At 41.4% G+C, this 15,184-nt stretch overlaps 1 protein-coding gene across 1 annotated transcript; it reads right to left on the bottom strand.

Moving 5' to 3' along the window:
- Positions 1-4,275: 4,275 nt before the first annotated feature.
- btc (betacellulin, epidermal growth factor family member) lies at positions 4,276-10,885 on the bottom strand. The gene is made up of 6 exons (XM_024380836.2): positions 10,613-10,885; positions 9,640-9,744; positions 7,760-7,886; positions 7,020-7,166; positions 6,318-6,469; positions 4,276-5,580 (listed from the first exon to the last, which is right to left on the bottom strand). Exons 1-5 carry the CDS (start codon positions 10,650-10,652, stop codon positions 6,322-6,324), a joined length of 567 nt encoding a protein of 188 aa, XP_024236604.2. The 5' UTR covers positions 10,653-10,885; the 3' UTR covers positions 4,276-5,580; positions 6,318-6,321.
- Positions 10,886-15,184: the final 4,299 nt, after the last annotated feature.

Raw genomic sequence — 15,184 nt, forward strand, 5'->3', positions numbered from 1 at the left:
TACAGTTTGACCCCACTGCTGTCTCTAGCACCACACCCACCCCGACCAACCATCTAGATGTGTGAAAGTTAGTGTATAAGCTAATGATCCATCATGTATGACATTCCTGGGAGTGTGTAGACTTAAATGATTTATCATAGCCTTTTTGAATGGTCTCTATAGTTACATACTTGAAAATGTATCAGTTGACCTGTAACGGTCGTCGTATGAAGACGGTGTGGACCAAAGCGCAGCGTGGTAAGTGTTCATGCTATTTCTATTTAAACTGAACACAAAACAAAATAAAAGAGAATGAACAAAAATGAAATAGTCCTGTCAGGTGCAGAAACACAAAACAGAAAACAACTACCCACAAAGCCCATGTGGGCAAGAGCTACCTAAGTATGGTTCTCAATCAGAGACAACGACAGACAGCTGTCCCTGATTGAGAACCATACCCGGCCAAAAACAAAGAAATACAAAAACATAGAAAAAGGAACATAGAACGCTCACCCTAGATCACACCCTGGCCTAACCAAAATAGAGAATAGAAAGCCTCTCTATGGCCAGGGCGTGACATGACCAATTCAGCACATTTGGGCAAACTCCTGGCAGACTTGATACAAAATATTGTGCAGTAATGTAATTCTTCACTGGATCAGTCTGAAACGTTGCACACACACTGCCGCAATCTGGTCTAAATTACATCTAGACTCCTTTCTGAAAGTATGGCCTTTTTCTTGCATTTCAAAGATGAAGGAACAAAAAACAATGTGAATTTGTTTTGTTTGCATTATCTTTGACCAGATCTAATGTGTTATATTCTACTACATTCATTTCACATTTCCACAAACATCAAAGTGTTTCCTTTCAAATGGTATCAAAAATATACATATCTTTGCTTCAGGTCCTGAGCTACAGGCAGTTAGATTTGGGTATGTCATTTTCAGCAAAAATTGAAAAAAGGGTACGACCTTTCAGTATATAGTCATTAAACAATACTGCCTGCACATTAATTACATGAATGAAGATAGAAAGTGTAAGGAGCACCGAGAACACTGATATCCGTTTCTCCGCAGATGTCTTCAAAACCTTGTAATGCAGTGTCATGTTAGTACACTAGATGGCAGTATGTAGTATTGGAAATGTAAAAGAGTTACAAAGTTGTGAATATACAGTTGATGTCGGAAGTTTACATACACCTTAGCCAACTACATTTAAACTCAGTTTTTCACAATTCCTAACATTTAATCCTAGTAAAAATTCCTTGTCTTAGGTCAGTTAGTATTTCCACTTTATTTTAAGAATGTGAAATGTCAGAATAATAGTAGAGAGAATTATTTATTTCAGCTTTGATTTCTTTCATCACGTTCCCAGTGGGTCGGAAGTTTACATACACTCAATTAGTATTTGGTAGCATTGCCTTTAAATTGTTTAACTTGGGTCAAACGTTTCGGGCAGCCTTCCACAAGCTTCCCACAATAAGTTGGGTGAATTTTGGCCCATTCCTCCTGACAAAGCTGGTGTAATTAAGTCAAGTTTGTAAGCCTCCTTGCTCGCACACGCTTTTTCAGTTCTGCCCATACATTTTCTATATGTTTGAGGTCAGGACTTTGTGATGGCCACTCTAATACCTTGACTTTGTTAGCCTTAACTATTTTGCCACAACTTTGGAAGTATGCTTGGGGTCATTGTCCATTTGGAAGACCCATTTGCAACCAAGCTTTAACTTCCTGACTGATGTCTTGAGATGTTGCTTCAATATATCCACATCATTTTCCCTCCTCATGATGCTGATCTATTTTGTGAAGTGCACCAGTCCCTCCTGCAGCAAAGCACCCCCACAACATGATGCTGCCACCCCCATGCTTCACGGTTGGGATGGTGTTCTTCGGCTTGCAAGCCTCCCCCTTTTTCCTCCAAATATAACGATGGTCATTATGGCCAAACAGTTCTATTTTTGTTTCATCAGACCAGAGGACATTTCTCCAAAAAGTACGATCTTTGTCCCCATGTGCAGTTGCAAACCGTAGTCTGGCTTTTTTATGGCGGTTTTGGAGCAGTGGCTTCTTCCTTGCTGAGCGGCCTTTCAGGATATGTCGATTTTGGACTCGTTTTACAGTGGATATAGATACTTTTGTACCTGTTTCCTTCAGCATCTTCACAAGGTCCTTTGCTGTTGTTCTGGGATTGATTTGCACTTTTCGCACCAAAGTACGTACATCTCTAGGAGACAAAACGCGTCTCCTTCCTGAGTGATATGCCGGCTGCGTGGTCCCATGGCGTTTATACTTGCATACTATTGTTTGTAAAGATGAACGTGGTACCTTCAGGCATCTGGAAATTGCTCCTAAGGATGAACCAGACTTGTGGAGGTCTTATATTTATTTTCTGAGGTCTTGGCTGATTTATTTTGATTTTCCCATGATGTCAAGCAAAGAGGAACTGAGTTTGAAGGTAAGCCTTGAAATACATCCACAGGTACACCTCTAATTGGCTCAAATGATGTCAATTAGCCTATCAGAAGCTTCTAAAGCTATGACATCATTTTCTGGAATTTTCAAAGCTGTTTAAAAGCACAGTGAACTTAGTGTATGTAAACTTCTGACCCACTGGAATTGTGATATAGTGAATTATAAGTGAAATAATCTGTCTGTAAACAATTGTTGGAAAAATTACTTAAGTCATGCACAAAGTAGATGTCCTAACCGACTTGCCAAAACTATAGTTTGTTAACAAGACATTTGTGGAGTGGTTAAAAAACACGTTTTAATGATTCCAACCTAAGTGTATGTAAACTTCCGACTTCAACTGTAGATAGAGGAGTGTAAGATAAAAGATGGTATCTTATGGCATATACTGTATGTAACCACTTCCCAATGAGTTAGTGGTGTAACAGACAGGCAGAGGAAGAGACAATTACACCTCAGGACTATCATGCTAAGACCACTTAATAGAAATGTGAATACTATAAACAAAAAAGGTTTAATAACACTGGTCAGGGGTCACAATGGCCATACAGCGTAAATGGAGATGTTTAGTTTTGCCGTTTGTATTTACCTGGCCACTGACTAAGATCAGTAAATGGTGGATGATGTGATATAATTTATTAGTCAAGTTTCTTATCTGCTTCTTCCTGAGACACACCCATTATTGTATAGAAAGCGTCCCACATTTCACAGCTGCCATTTCACAGAGCACTTTGAACAATGCCGCAATGTCAGGAGATAAAGTTCACCATGTGCTCGTAACAACCAAACCAGGAGAGAGGTTGTTTGTCCATTAAAGAAGAGTACTGTAGGCTACTTAAGGCTTCCACGTTTCTATTATCCTGTCCGGTGTATGTTCTGTATTGTTTGAGACTCTGTTGTGTTTAAAAATAACAAATTATTGTAATCTGTGATAACAAAATGAATAAATGGGAGTTCCATGTCCAAACAAGTGAAACAAATCCTGTACAGTTCAGGTACTGTACTGCAGTAAGTCTTAAAACCTATTGATTTGTTGGGATTGAACAGTATTACAACGTGGCTCTGCTGTAATCCCGAGAGCCCAGCAATGGAGCAGTCCTCAGTCACATGACCCTTCCCATGTGGCTGCTGGATTCCTATCGTTCTGTGATCACATACTTACACTAGGCCAGGGGAAACTATTTATAGACAGGGTGAAACCAGAGGTCTATCCAACAGCATACTTTGTTCTGCTCTGCCTAGTTTTAGTTGGCATGGGAGGGAACTTGCCGACTGGGCCGGCCGAAACTTCAGAGGACTCAGAAACCCTTCCAGACACAGCAGTGTTCTTATCTGATCTCTTTATCAGCTGAGGGACAGTAGGAAAGTGGTGAGAACTGGGCCAGTCGAGGCAGAGAAAAGAAATGGTGGCAGCACAACAGCACCTACACAAAGGGAAGTGCAATCAAGTCGGTGGGATGGTACCGTATTACACTAGGGTGTCAGGACCAGGGTGTCAGGACCAGGGTGTCAGGACCAGGGTGTCAGGACCAGGGTGTCAGGACCAGGGTGTCAGGACCAGGGTGTCAGGACCAGGGTGTCAGGACCAGGGTGTCAGGACCAGGGTGTCAGGACCAGGGTGTCAGGACCAGGGCGTCAGGACCAGGGTGTCAGGGGGAAGAAACTCTACTGAGGCACATCATGGGATATACAGAACTTTAGGTCACAGGCTTGTTGTTCAGAGCTCCTTTGACTATTAAAAAAAATCATCATCATTAACTCACACACATGGACTTTAGAACGATATTCGTCAAAGTCTCCCAAAATAACATGATAAAATAACATATCTGCACAAATAAATGTTTTAATGGAAATGTTTAACTTTTGCATAGCTGAAGAAGTGAAGGGCTGCATCCACGCTGTGAAACTCTGGGATGCTGAGAAAACCCCAAAATCTTCTTCAACAGTGGACTACTTTACAGCTGCACAAATGAACACACAGGCAGGGTTGTTCTGGTAGCAAGGAGACTACATGTCTCGAAATATAAAGATCAAATGCGCTCACTACAAGTTATCGTTGTATCCTTCTCACCCAAATTTGGGCACCCTCCAACTTAAGTCAGTAACATCAACCCTGGCCCATAGAAGGAGTCTCTGCATTGATTACATGTAACAATATACAGTATGTATATACATCAGTTGCTGGAAACTATTAGAGCTTAATAACAATATTAACATCATTATAATAGCATGTGTTCAAGGAATGTCAAATGGACCACAGTGTGTTACATAAGGTGACATCAGGGTCGGCAGGTAGCCTAGCAGTTAAGAGTGTTGGGCCAGTAACCGAAAGGTCACTGGTTCAAATCCCCGAGCCAACTAGGTGAACAATCTGCTGATATGCTCTTGAGCAAGGCACTTAACCCTAATTGCTCCAGAGATTCTGTCAATAATGGTGGATCCCTAGCTGTGACCCCACTCTCAGGGGGAGTGGGATACGCAAAAAAAATAGATTTAAAAAAATCCAATACACGTGTACAATAGAGCAAATGTAAGCACCCAGCTAATTATTATATTGATCATTTACCTGCATTAGACATAGTATAATCCGTCCCACATACATGCCATGAGTCATCATTATAACACGCCACATCCACGAGTAAGCATACCTGGACTTTTAGCTTGAATACATGTTAATCATTAAATCTATGCCCAAATAAGAGGTGGTTACAGTCCATAAAAAGGCCTACTCCTTCAGAGCTCAGTGTCCATGATACATAAATTTAAAAAAGGTTTAACTCTAACTTACTGTGATTTGATGACCATTCACATTTTGTTTGCATAAATTAGTCTATAAAGGGCAACTTCATCACATTATCACATTTACAGAATGCACAGGGAGATACTGTTTTGAGTTGATCGATCTCTGTGGATTCATGGTGACAGTCTCTCTGTGTTGTACTATATTTCTGCACAGAACAGAGTCCATACTGTCCATATTGTAGACTATGGTCGGCAGTGAAAAGCAGCTGGAGAGTACAGGCTTGTGTATCTCCTCAGTGACGTTAAAGCACCCTCTCTTTCCAACGTTCACTCATAACCAAGGCCATCATCCCGTCCGGCAGGAGAACACCATTTATAGACCCCGTCGCTGGAAGATAAAAAGCGACAGTTGTTACTGTAGAAGTGAAATTTGTTTTTGCCACACAATTACAGAGCAGCTTTTGTATAAGCACTGAATAAGCAGTTAAAAGAGAGATGGATAGCATGTTTAAAATGACCCCAGATTCCTTGTCAGACCCAGCCTCTGAACACCACTTTAACAGCTCCACATCCATCACTATGCCCCGAGTCTTCTTAGGTCCGTGTGTGTTCATATTACCTTTTGTAGGGGCAGGCAGCCAGGCAGGCATAGTGAGGAACCAGCTGCACGTCTGCTTTGATCTGACTATTACAGCCAAATTCAGATACTAAGTCACCCTGCAACGAGCCTGGCCCACACAGAAAATGGACTATATAGGGTGTGGAAACATTGTGTAATGCTCTCCCTCTCTGTCTGTGTAATATGTATCAATGTGTTCAAGGATGGGCTTAGGCAGTGCCAAGCACCAGCCTTTATTCCCCTTCAGGGCCTCCCTTCAGTTGTGAGCTGAATTAGAATGTGATGCTTGGCTTGATCCAACTGGGGAATATCACGTTCCAACAGCAATAAGAGGAGTCTAGTCAGTTTTTGAATTGTCTTTTACAATACCACTGGAATCAGAACAGCTGGAGATGCTGTGTGTCTGGCACAACAAGAGAACAAACTAAGGATAATGATGTTAAAGGGGCATCAAAGGTCAGAAAAACGTCCAAGATGTCTTGGAAACTCAGAGATACAGTACATACCGCATCATATTGCATTGATGTTTGAGGTTTCTACTGAATCTGATGATGCTTCATGCGTTCCATTTGTGTTCATCATAATCATATTGAGCTTCTCTGTTCCATTCCTCGTCTCCTCTTTTCTTCTCCTCTTCCGCCTGCAAAGTTTATGTCGACTGAGACAGAAAAAGAATATTAGAAAGTAACCCATTCCAATTTGTGATGACATCATTTACTTATGTGATGGCATCATCTGTCCTGACTCTCACATGAGCTATTCACCAAAAACATTCTCGCAGTATCACAGAGTTTAGTTATGTACAGTATTTTCTTTAAGCACACAAGACTCTTTTGTTAAACTGATACAACACCTGGCACTCTGTCTCTCTTTTGGGTAAAAAAAAATGAGAGGGGAGAGCAGAGCAGATACATACAGCTTGATGGAAAACCAAAGGTAACATGGCCACAAAAGCGTTTCATTAAAACTTGGCCATTCATGGGATACACACAGATTCCTTACATCCCATCCCAGGGCTAGTATGACAGGCTGTGAGGTGATGAAGCTGTATGTTCATCTTTCCCACTCTCTCTCACACACACACACACACACACACACACACACACACACACACACACACACGCACACACAACTCCCTCGGACAGGAAGGTCGCAACATAAAGTAAATCTGTCTGTTTTGATACTTAAAGAATGTGTATTTTACTCACTGTGCACAGATGCAGATGAATATGATGAGCAGTATGAGGAAGACCAACGCTGCTATCACACAGGCTATGATGATCTGCCTCTGGTCTCCTATACGCCAGGCCAAATCAACATACTCACACCTGGACCCAATGTACCCTTTTTCACATCTGAGACAGAGCAAACACACAATTCACCTGCTGCGATTAAAATGTGCACAACAAGTTTGCTTTATTGTTCCTATTTCTTGTTGCCCGAAAGAAAAACAACAAAATAACTTGAAGCGCCAGGGCTATGAGAAAACAAGCAGATGCTGGTCTGTCAGATCAGCTATTCGAGCTGTTCTTAATGAACTGGTCTCGCTGATTGTGATTCTTGAGATGCTTGATGAAATGCAGTCAGACCATATGACACCAATCATACATCTGTCTGCCTTTGTTGTTTTTAGTTTAAGTGCATGTGTTCTGTGCAGGGTCACAGTAAACAAGGTCAGCACATTCAGTAGGGTCAACGAGGGATTTCAGTGTTACTTGTCAGACATGAAAGTAAAAACAGAACCTCTTTATCAGGAACATGAACTTCATACTTGTAATAATAACGGGCAAAAATTCTGCTACAGTAATCAAAATAGATACAAATTAAACATGTTTTCACTGCAGTGAATGTTGAGTACGCAGCATGTTCTTGGCTTGAGACCGTCTGCCTTGGATATGTACAGATAAATGATTGGGGCCCACAGTAAGGGTCGGGTGAGTTGATTTACCTGCACGAAGGAGTGTTCTGTTCCTTCACAAAGCGGCACGACCCATGGATACAGTAATTCCTGAACTCCTTTGGACATTTGGTGAAATGCCCGCTCCATTTGGCTTGAGTTGCAGTTTCTATTGAGTCTACGGCAAGCGCAAAGAGACAAATACAGGGGAAAGGGGGATTATAAAGTCACTATTTTGATATATAATATCCTTCTGACAAAAAAGATTGCATTGAAAAGGTGATGTAGAATAAGATACAAGTTTGAAGTGAGAGGCCCCTTTCAAACTTGTCATGAGGCCCCTGTTTTCCCTTAGTAACCTGACTCCGGGGGGCCAGTGTGACTTGTCATATAAATAGGCTCCTGGCATCATGATCTGAGGAAGGACCAGGAACTGAACTGACCACTGGGGCAAGACTGGTGTGATTGAGGATAATAATGTGTCAATTACAGATTTATAACTAATGAAATTCTGTCAAAGTAAAAAGCAACTGATATCCTCCTCAGCCTAATTTAATAGCTGTGTAGAAACACACAAACAGAACATTCTGACCACTATAGTAAAGAGAATGGAAACCTTATTTCACTATTTTATTCTCCTCTATTCCCTTCCAGTGAGTCATTGGGTGGGTAAAAGAATAATGAGGCTTAGTTAACATGACAGAGAGGGAGAAAGCCCCAATTGTAGTGTGAAACATGAGAGCATGCCTTTAAAATGACCTAAATATTGAATAGGTGCAGATCTGGTTACAAAGGAACAGCAGGTGTAAATTGATCTAGGTATTTAACTGAGTAGCTGTATGTGCAGCCAGTCATCACACCATATTTCCCAGGAATAAGTATGGCGCAGAGTGGCGCAGTGGTCTAAGGCATTGTATCTCAGTGCTAGAGGTTTCACTACTGACCCTGGTTCGATTCCAGGCTGTATCACAACCGGCTGGGATTGCGTGTCCCATAGGGCAGCGCACAATTGGCCCAGTGTCATTGGGTTAGGGTTTGGCCGGGGTAGACTGTCATTGTAAACAATATTTTTTTTCTTTAACTGACTTGCCTAGTTAAATAAAGGTGAAATACAAAACATTTAACAAATGTAAACTGAACATAAGAAGAATAGTACATTGCAGAGAGGTAATCAGGAACGACCCCCACCTCCCCCTGACAAAATAAACTTCACTGTATCACTCCATGTGGGTAAATACAATGGTACGACCAGTAGTTGATTAGACCTCTTAGTTGTGAGGATTATCATCAAACAGCAATTGACAAATCCTGAATAGTGGAGGCCCTAACCAAGGCTGCTTCAATTGACACCTGATGTCAGCCTGCCATCTATAGAGTGCACATCTAATTAGCAGTGAGGAACCGAACCCAGTGCACATACAAAGCTGGTGCTACATTTCACAATACCACTCACAGGAAAGGTAATGACTGCACAGTCAATGACTGCACGGTCACTGGTGGCAAGAAGGCTTTTATTTGCACTATGGTCTCTGTTGGGGCTGGTACATGACACCTCCTCCTGATACTAAAGGGCTGGGTGGAGAAGCATTTGATATTCCAACTGTTTGAATGAACCACTGTGTGAATGACGCTGTCCTGGAGTATGGCCTTCAATTTAACGACAGAGCAGGAATACTGAGTATAAGAATGTTTTTCAAGGGCACTTAGTCTCTTTACAAAATGTACCGTGTATGTAATCACAAACACCTTCCTATTCTACTCCAACAGGTTGCTTCTAAACCTGAGTAACTCAAACACGTTAACACATGTGCATGTCAGATGGTAAGAAACACTTTTATGTATGCCTTCATCAAACTTCAAACAAACTTTCATGGCATGATTATCCCTCCATAAGTTTATGTTTCTCGGGGGAGGCGGGGGGGACAATATACCTGTGAAGTTGTTTGTGTTGCCTTGGTGATAGCGGGACACATTCTTGTTGGCCGGCTCCTCAGTTGCATTCCATTCAGCCAGAGAGCATTTGCATAGGGCCAAAGCTACAACCAGAAAACAAACAGAGCTGGTCGCACAATGCCCAAACATCAAGTCAAATCCATACAATGAAATTATTTTAGAATCTGAAAGTTAAGGACAGAGCAAAGGTTGTGGAACTTAATGTTTGACAGTAATTTGACAGTAATACCCCCCAGCTTGGGTTTTCTGGGATTCCCAACACTGTGATAACCTTACTAAAGGTAGTTTTGCATTCAATCCAACAACACTGTTAGTGTTTCCGAATATTCAGGACAACAAAATCCTGCCATGATACAAATGTGGGTAATGGGGAATAAAGCTACTGTATCTATGAAGCAAATAGATGTGGTTATTGATAGTCTATGTTATTGGTTTGGATATTGTTGGCATGTGCATTGGGGAACTCTATTTGCTAATAGAGGGCTATGGAGTGGTGGATCATTTGTTGATCATCTGTCACACCAGCATGCTAATTGCTGCTGTCAATCACAGTGTAGACAGGCACATAAGATTATTTATATTTTAGTCATTTAGCAGACGTTAGCAGAGTGACATATTCTTTATACTAGTCCCCCGTGGGAATCGCACCTATAACCCCGGCGTTGCAAAAGCCATGCTCTACCAACTGTGCTACACGGGACTACATTACATATACCAAAGTTATAGTTTGAATAAACGAAAACTAGTGAGGTAATATAAGAAAGACATTTGTAATAATACCTGAAAGATATAAATTTCAAAGGAAATACAATCTTGAGATAGATGTTGTAAAACAGTACTAAGTCAGTTATTAACCAGATTATAGGCAATTATATTCAGATACAATGAGTAAATAAAGTTAGTGTGAGGTTGAAGAGTTATTCAACTGGAACACAGAACGGTGCCTCTTACCTGTGACTATTCCGACATACAGTTTGCATGCCTTTGCCATGTCCGTGAGCAACGAATATACTACTCCGGGTGGATAAATAGGTAAACGTAGATTTCGTTTCTTATATAAAATCCGGTCAACAAGTTCACTATTATATCCTCTGTTTAGTAGGATACCCTGCTTCCCGACTCACGAATAATGTGGTTCCTAAATGCGTGATCGCGTACCGGTGAACTACACGGGCAAGAGATACTGCGCAGGCTAGAGGTTTGAATGGGTGAAATGGAACCTGAACCTAATAGTGCCACGCCCACCTAATCATGTATGTGCGAGTGCACTCTACCAGTGCAGTTTCATTATGCCATGCAGCTCAAACTGGAGATTGGCTACTGGCTACTATCAATTAAGGTGCAATCCGTTTGATGTGCGCATAACCTAATGCAACAAGTTATTCATATACTGTCATTAAAACACATGACAGTTCTTTAGAACATAATTTGAAGATATGATGCACCTTTACCAAGATAGTTGTCCTGTTAGCAAAAACGTAAACAATTGAAGAATATTTCAAGGTGCATCCCATGAAATTTGCATATAGAAATATAGCACTTGCATATATTTGCATAATGCACATTTTATGCATTTTTAACTCAAATATTCAATCGTTTTACCTGCATCAGCACATTTTAGTGACCTCTACTGTGAACTGTTGGTAAACGGCAGACGGCGCCGGCTAATGAGACTGTGGGCAAGTCTAGAACTGTGGTCAGAGAGTTTGTTTGTGTTTATTGGCGTGCAGGCCTCACTATTCAGGCAATGTGAGTCTGCCCAGGTCTACCTATGTGTGCTCTTTCTCACTTTCAGCCCACTCTCTATCGAGGCCTACTCAGTGCACAATGAGCCCTCTGCTAAAATGTGAACTCAGGAATAGTTCGTCTATGGACATCAGCGCTGCAATACCAGGCAATATGTAGTGGGAATGGGAAATCCTATACAGGGGTAAAAGTAATGTATCCAGCGAAGGCACAATTCCAGATGTAGCTGGTTCCTTGATAGCGGAAGCCTTGCCAATAACTATCCAAGAGTTTGATCAAAAGTGTCAAAGCACATTGCATGTCATTTGTCCCATTACTCACGATAATGGTATGTTGATAACTAGGTCATCTCAAATGGTAGTAGGCAAAAAGAATGCAGTGATTGTCAGCCTCCTGACAGTTTGCCTGCTGTGGAGTAGCAGCCTATTCCCAGACAAAGTTATAGCACCACATGGTGGCCACGTTGTGCTGTTGCTGCGGTTTTTTTCATGAAGGTAGTATTTACCCACTATGTTCCCGTATGGATGATACTGTATGGGCCATCTCAAATATCTCATCTTCTGAGTTGCACAAAGCAATCATACATTCGGTCTTCATTCTACTAATACGACAGCGAAAGTTCTCATTGTAGGTCCTGCTCATTGACTCGTACAAAATGTACAGTACCATTGGATAATTTGTTTTAAATGATAATGTCACACCCCATGATCATTTCACACCCCATATAAATCCCATATGAAGCACTACAATAAATAATGAAGGGAGTAGAGCAGCCTTTTCCCCCGTGGGGCCTGCTACACGGCAGCAGTCATCCCTAAACCAGTTTTGGGGTTTCTGTTTTACAGACAGATGTTGTATTTAAGCTGTCTCCTCTCATCACTTTGGCCCATTCACTGGAGTAACAGCATCACTTCTGCAGAGACAAAAATGTTGAGTGTGTCAAGACTGTTGTTTGTGTGGCTTCTGTTATTGCACATTTTAATTGTTTGCGGAAAAGTAAGACAATTGTACATAATTAAAAACAATGACATTTGTATTACAACTTAAAGCATACATAGAAGAAATGCTGAGGGTTTATTTTGCTTGTGTGCCTTATTAATACATGGTAATGCACACTTAACAAAACTAAACAAAGGAATTGGATGCCATGAGAGCCCAGAGAGCATCCTCCAATGTCATCTCCATGTTCAAGCAGACACAGATCCAGGAGTTGAGAAGAATTGAGCTCACACATGATAACAAATATCATGTGGTTCATCATGTCATGTTATGAGGAAGCACAACAATGTTCCCAACCATAGTGAGTAAGGACAAATATGGTATTCTTTTCATTAAAAATTCTGTAAGCCTTTTCTTTCCCTGGGCTAGGTGTTCACACTTATCGACCAGGACAGAGATGGGTTTATTGACAAAGAAGATCTGAATGATACCTATGAATCTCCTGTTCGGTATTTCAATGATACACTATTTCAATTGCCAAACGTATGTGGACACACCTTCAAATTAGTGGGTTTGGATGTTTCAGCCACACCAGTTTCTGACAGGTGTATAAAATCGAGCACACAGCCATAGACTAACATTGGCAGTAGAATGGCCTGTACTGAAGAGCTCAGTGACTTTCGTCAAATGCCCTGCTAGAGCTGCCCCGGTCAACTTTAAGTGCTGTTATTGTGAAGTGGAAATGTCTAGCCGCGAAGTGGTAGGCCATACAAGCTCACAGAACGGGACCACCAAGTGCTGAAAAATCGTCTGCCCTCAGTTGCAACACTCACTACCAAGTTCCAAACTGCCTCTGGAAGCAACGTCAGCACAAGAACTGTTCATCGGGAGCTTCATGAAATGGGTTTCTATGGCCGAGCAGCCGCAAACAAGCCTAAGATCACCATGCGCAAAGCAAAGCGTCGGCTGGAGTAGTGTAAAGCTTGCCAACATTGGACTCTCGATCAGTGGAAAGGTGTTCTCTGGAGTGATAAATCAGGCTTCACAATCTGGCAGTCCAACAGATGAATCTGGGTTTGGCAGATGCCAGGAGAACACTACCTGCCGCAACGCTTAGTGCCAACTGTAAAGTTTGGTGGGGGAAGCATAATAGTCTGGGGCTGTTATTCATGGTTCGGCCTAGGCCCCTTAGTTCCAGTGAAGGGAAATCTTAACGCTACAGCATACGATTACATTCTAGATGACTCTGTGCTTCTAATTTTGTGGCAACAGTTGGGGGAAGGCCCTTTCCTGTTTTGAGCATGACAATGCCCCAGTGCACAAAGTGAAGTCCATACAGAAATGGTTTGTCGAGATCAGTGTGGAAGAACTTGACTAGCCTGCACAGAGCCCTGACCTCAACCCCATTGAACACCTTTGGGATGAAATGGTACGCCGACTGCAAGCCAGGCCTAATCGCTCAGCATCAGTGCCCGACCTCACTAATGCTCACTTACTGTAAAACAGCAAATGGTTGTTTGAAGGGTGGTGATGCTTGATATCTCAACTATCCTCCAGGTAAGCTGAATGTGAAGAACAATGAGCTAGAAGACATGCTCAAAGAGGCTTGTAGTGCCATCAACTTCACCATGTTCCTCAACCTGTTTGGAGAGAAGTTACATGGAACAGATCCAGAAGAGATAATTCTCAACACCTTCAGAATGTTCAATCCTGACACTAAGGGTTATGTACACATAGTTAAGTAAACATACCCCAAAAACTACTTAAGTAGTACTTTAATGTATCTGTACTTTACTATTTACATTTTTGATTACTTTTACTTCACCACATTCCTAAATAAAATATTTTTACTTTTTACTCAATATATTTTCTTTGACAGCCAAAAGTACTTGTTACATTTTGAATAATTAGCAGGACAGAAAAATAGTCAAATTCACGCACGTATCAACCGGACATCCCTGGTCATCCCTACTGCCTCTGATCTGGCGGACTCGCTAAACACACATACTTAATTTGCAAATTATGTCTGAGTGTTGGAGTGTGCCCCTGGATTTCCATACATTTTAAAAACAAGAAAATGGTGCCATCTGGTTTGCGTAAGATAAGGAATTAGAAATGATTTACACTTTTAATTTTACTTTTGATTGATTTATTTCAGCCTTTATTTCTTTCATCACATTCCCAGTGGGTTGGAAGGTTACATACATTCGATTAGTATTTGGTAGCATTGCCTTAAAATTGATTAACTTGGGTTAAAAGTTTCAGGTAGCCTTCCACAAGCTTCCCACAATAAGTTGGGTGAATTTTGGCCCATTCCTCCTGACAGAGCTGGTGTAACTGAGTCAGGTTTCAGTTCTGCCCACACATTTTCTATAGGATGAGGTCAGGGCTTTGTGATGGCCACTCCAATACCTTGACTTTGATGTCCTTAAGCCATTTTCCACAATTTTGGAAGTATGCTTGGGGTCATTGTCCATTTGGAAGACACATTTGCGACCAAGCTTTAACTTCCTGACTGATGTCTTGAAATGTTAATTCAATATATCCACATAATTTTCCTTCCTTGTGATGCCATGTACAGTGGGGCAAAAAACTATTTAGTCAGCCACCAATTGTGCAAGTTCTCCCACTTAAAAAGATGAGAGAGGCCTGTAATTTTCATCATAGGTACACTTCAACTATGGCAGACAAAATGAGAAAAAAATCCAGAAAATCACATTGTAGGATTTTTAATGAATTTATTTGCAAATTATGGTGGAAAATAAGTATTTGGTCACCTACAAACAAGCAAGATTTCTAGCTCTCACAGACCTGTAACTTCTTCTTTAAGAGGCTCCT

The sequence above is a fragment of the Oncorhynchus tshawytscha genome, linkage group LG20, assembly GCF_018296145.1.
Source record: "Oncorhynchus tshawytscha isolate Ot180627B linkage group LG20, Otsh_v2.0, whole genome shotgun sequence".
NCBI classification, from domain to species: Eukaryota; Metazoa; Chordata; class Actinopteri; order Salmoniformes; family Salmonidae; genus Oncorhynchus; species Oncorhynchus tshawytscha.

Excerpts from the sequence above, each read along its gene's own strand:
- btc (XM_024380836.2), bottom strand. The coding sequence starts at position 10,652 with ATGGCAAAGGCATGCAAACTGTATGTCGGAATAGTCACAG. Across the intron at positions 9,745-10,612 it reads GTATGTCGGAATAGTCACAG|CTTTGGCCCTATGCAAATGC; the intron begins GTAAGAGGCACC and ends TTCTGGTTGTAG. Across the intron at positions 7,887-9,639 it reads CAACACAAACAACTTCACAG|ACTCAATAGAAACTGCAACT; the intron begins GTATATTGTCCC and ends CGCTTGCCGTAG.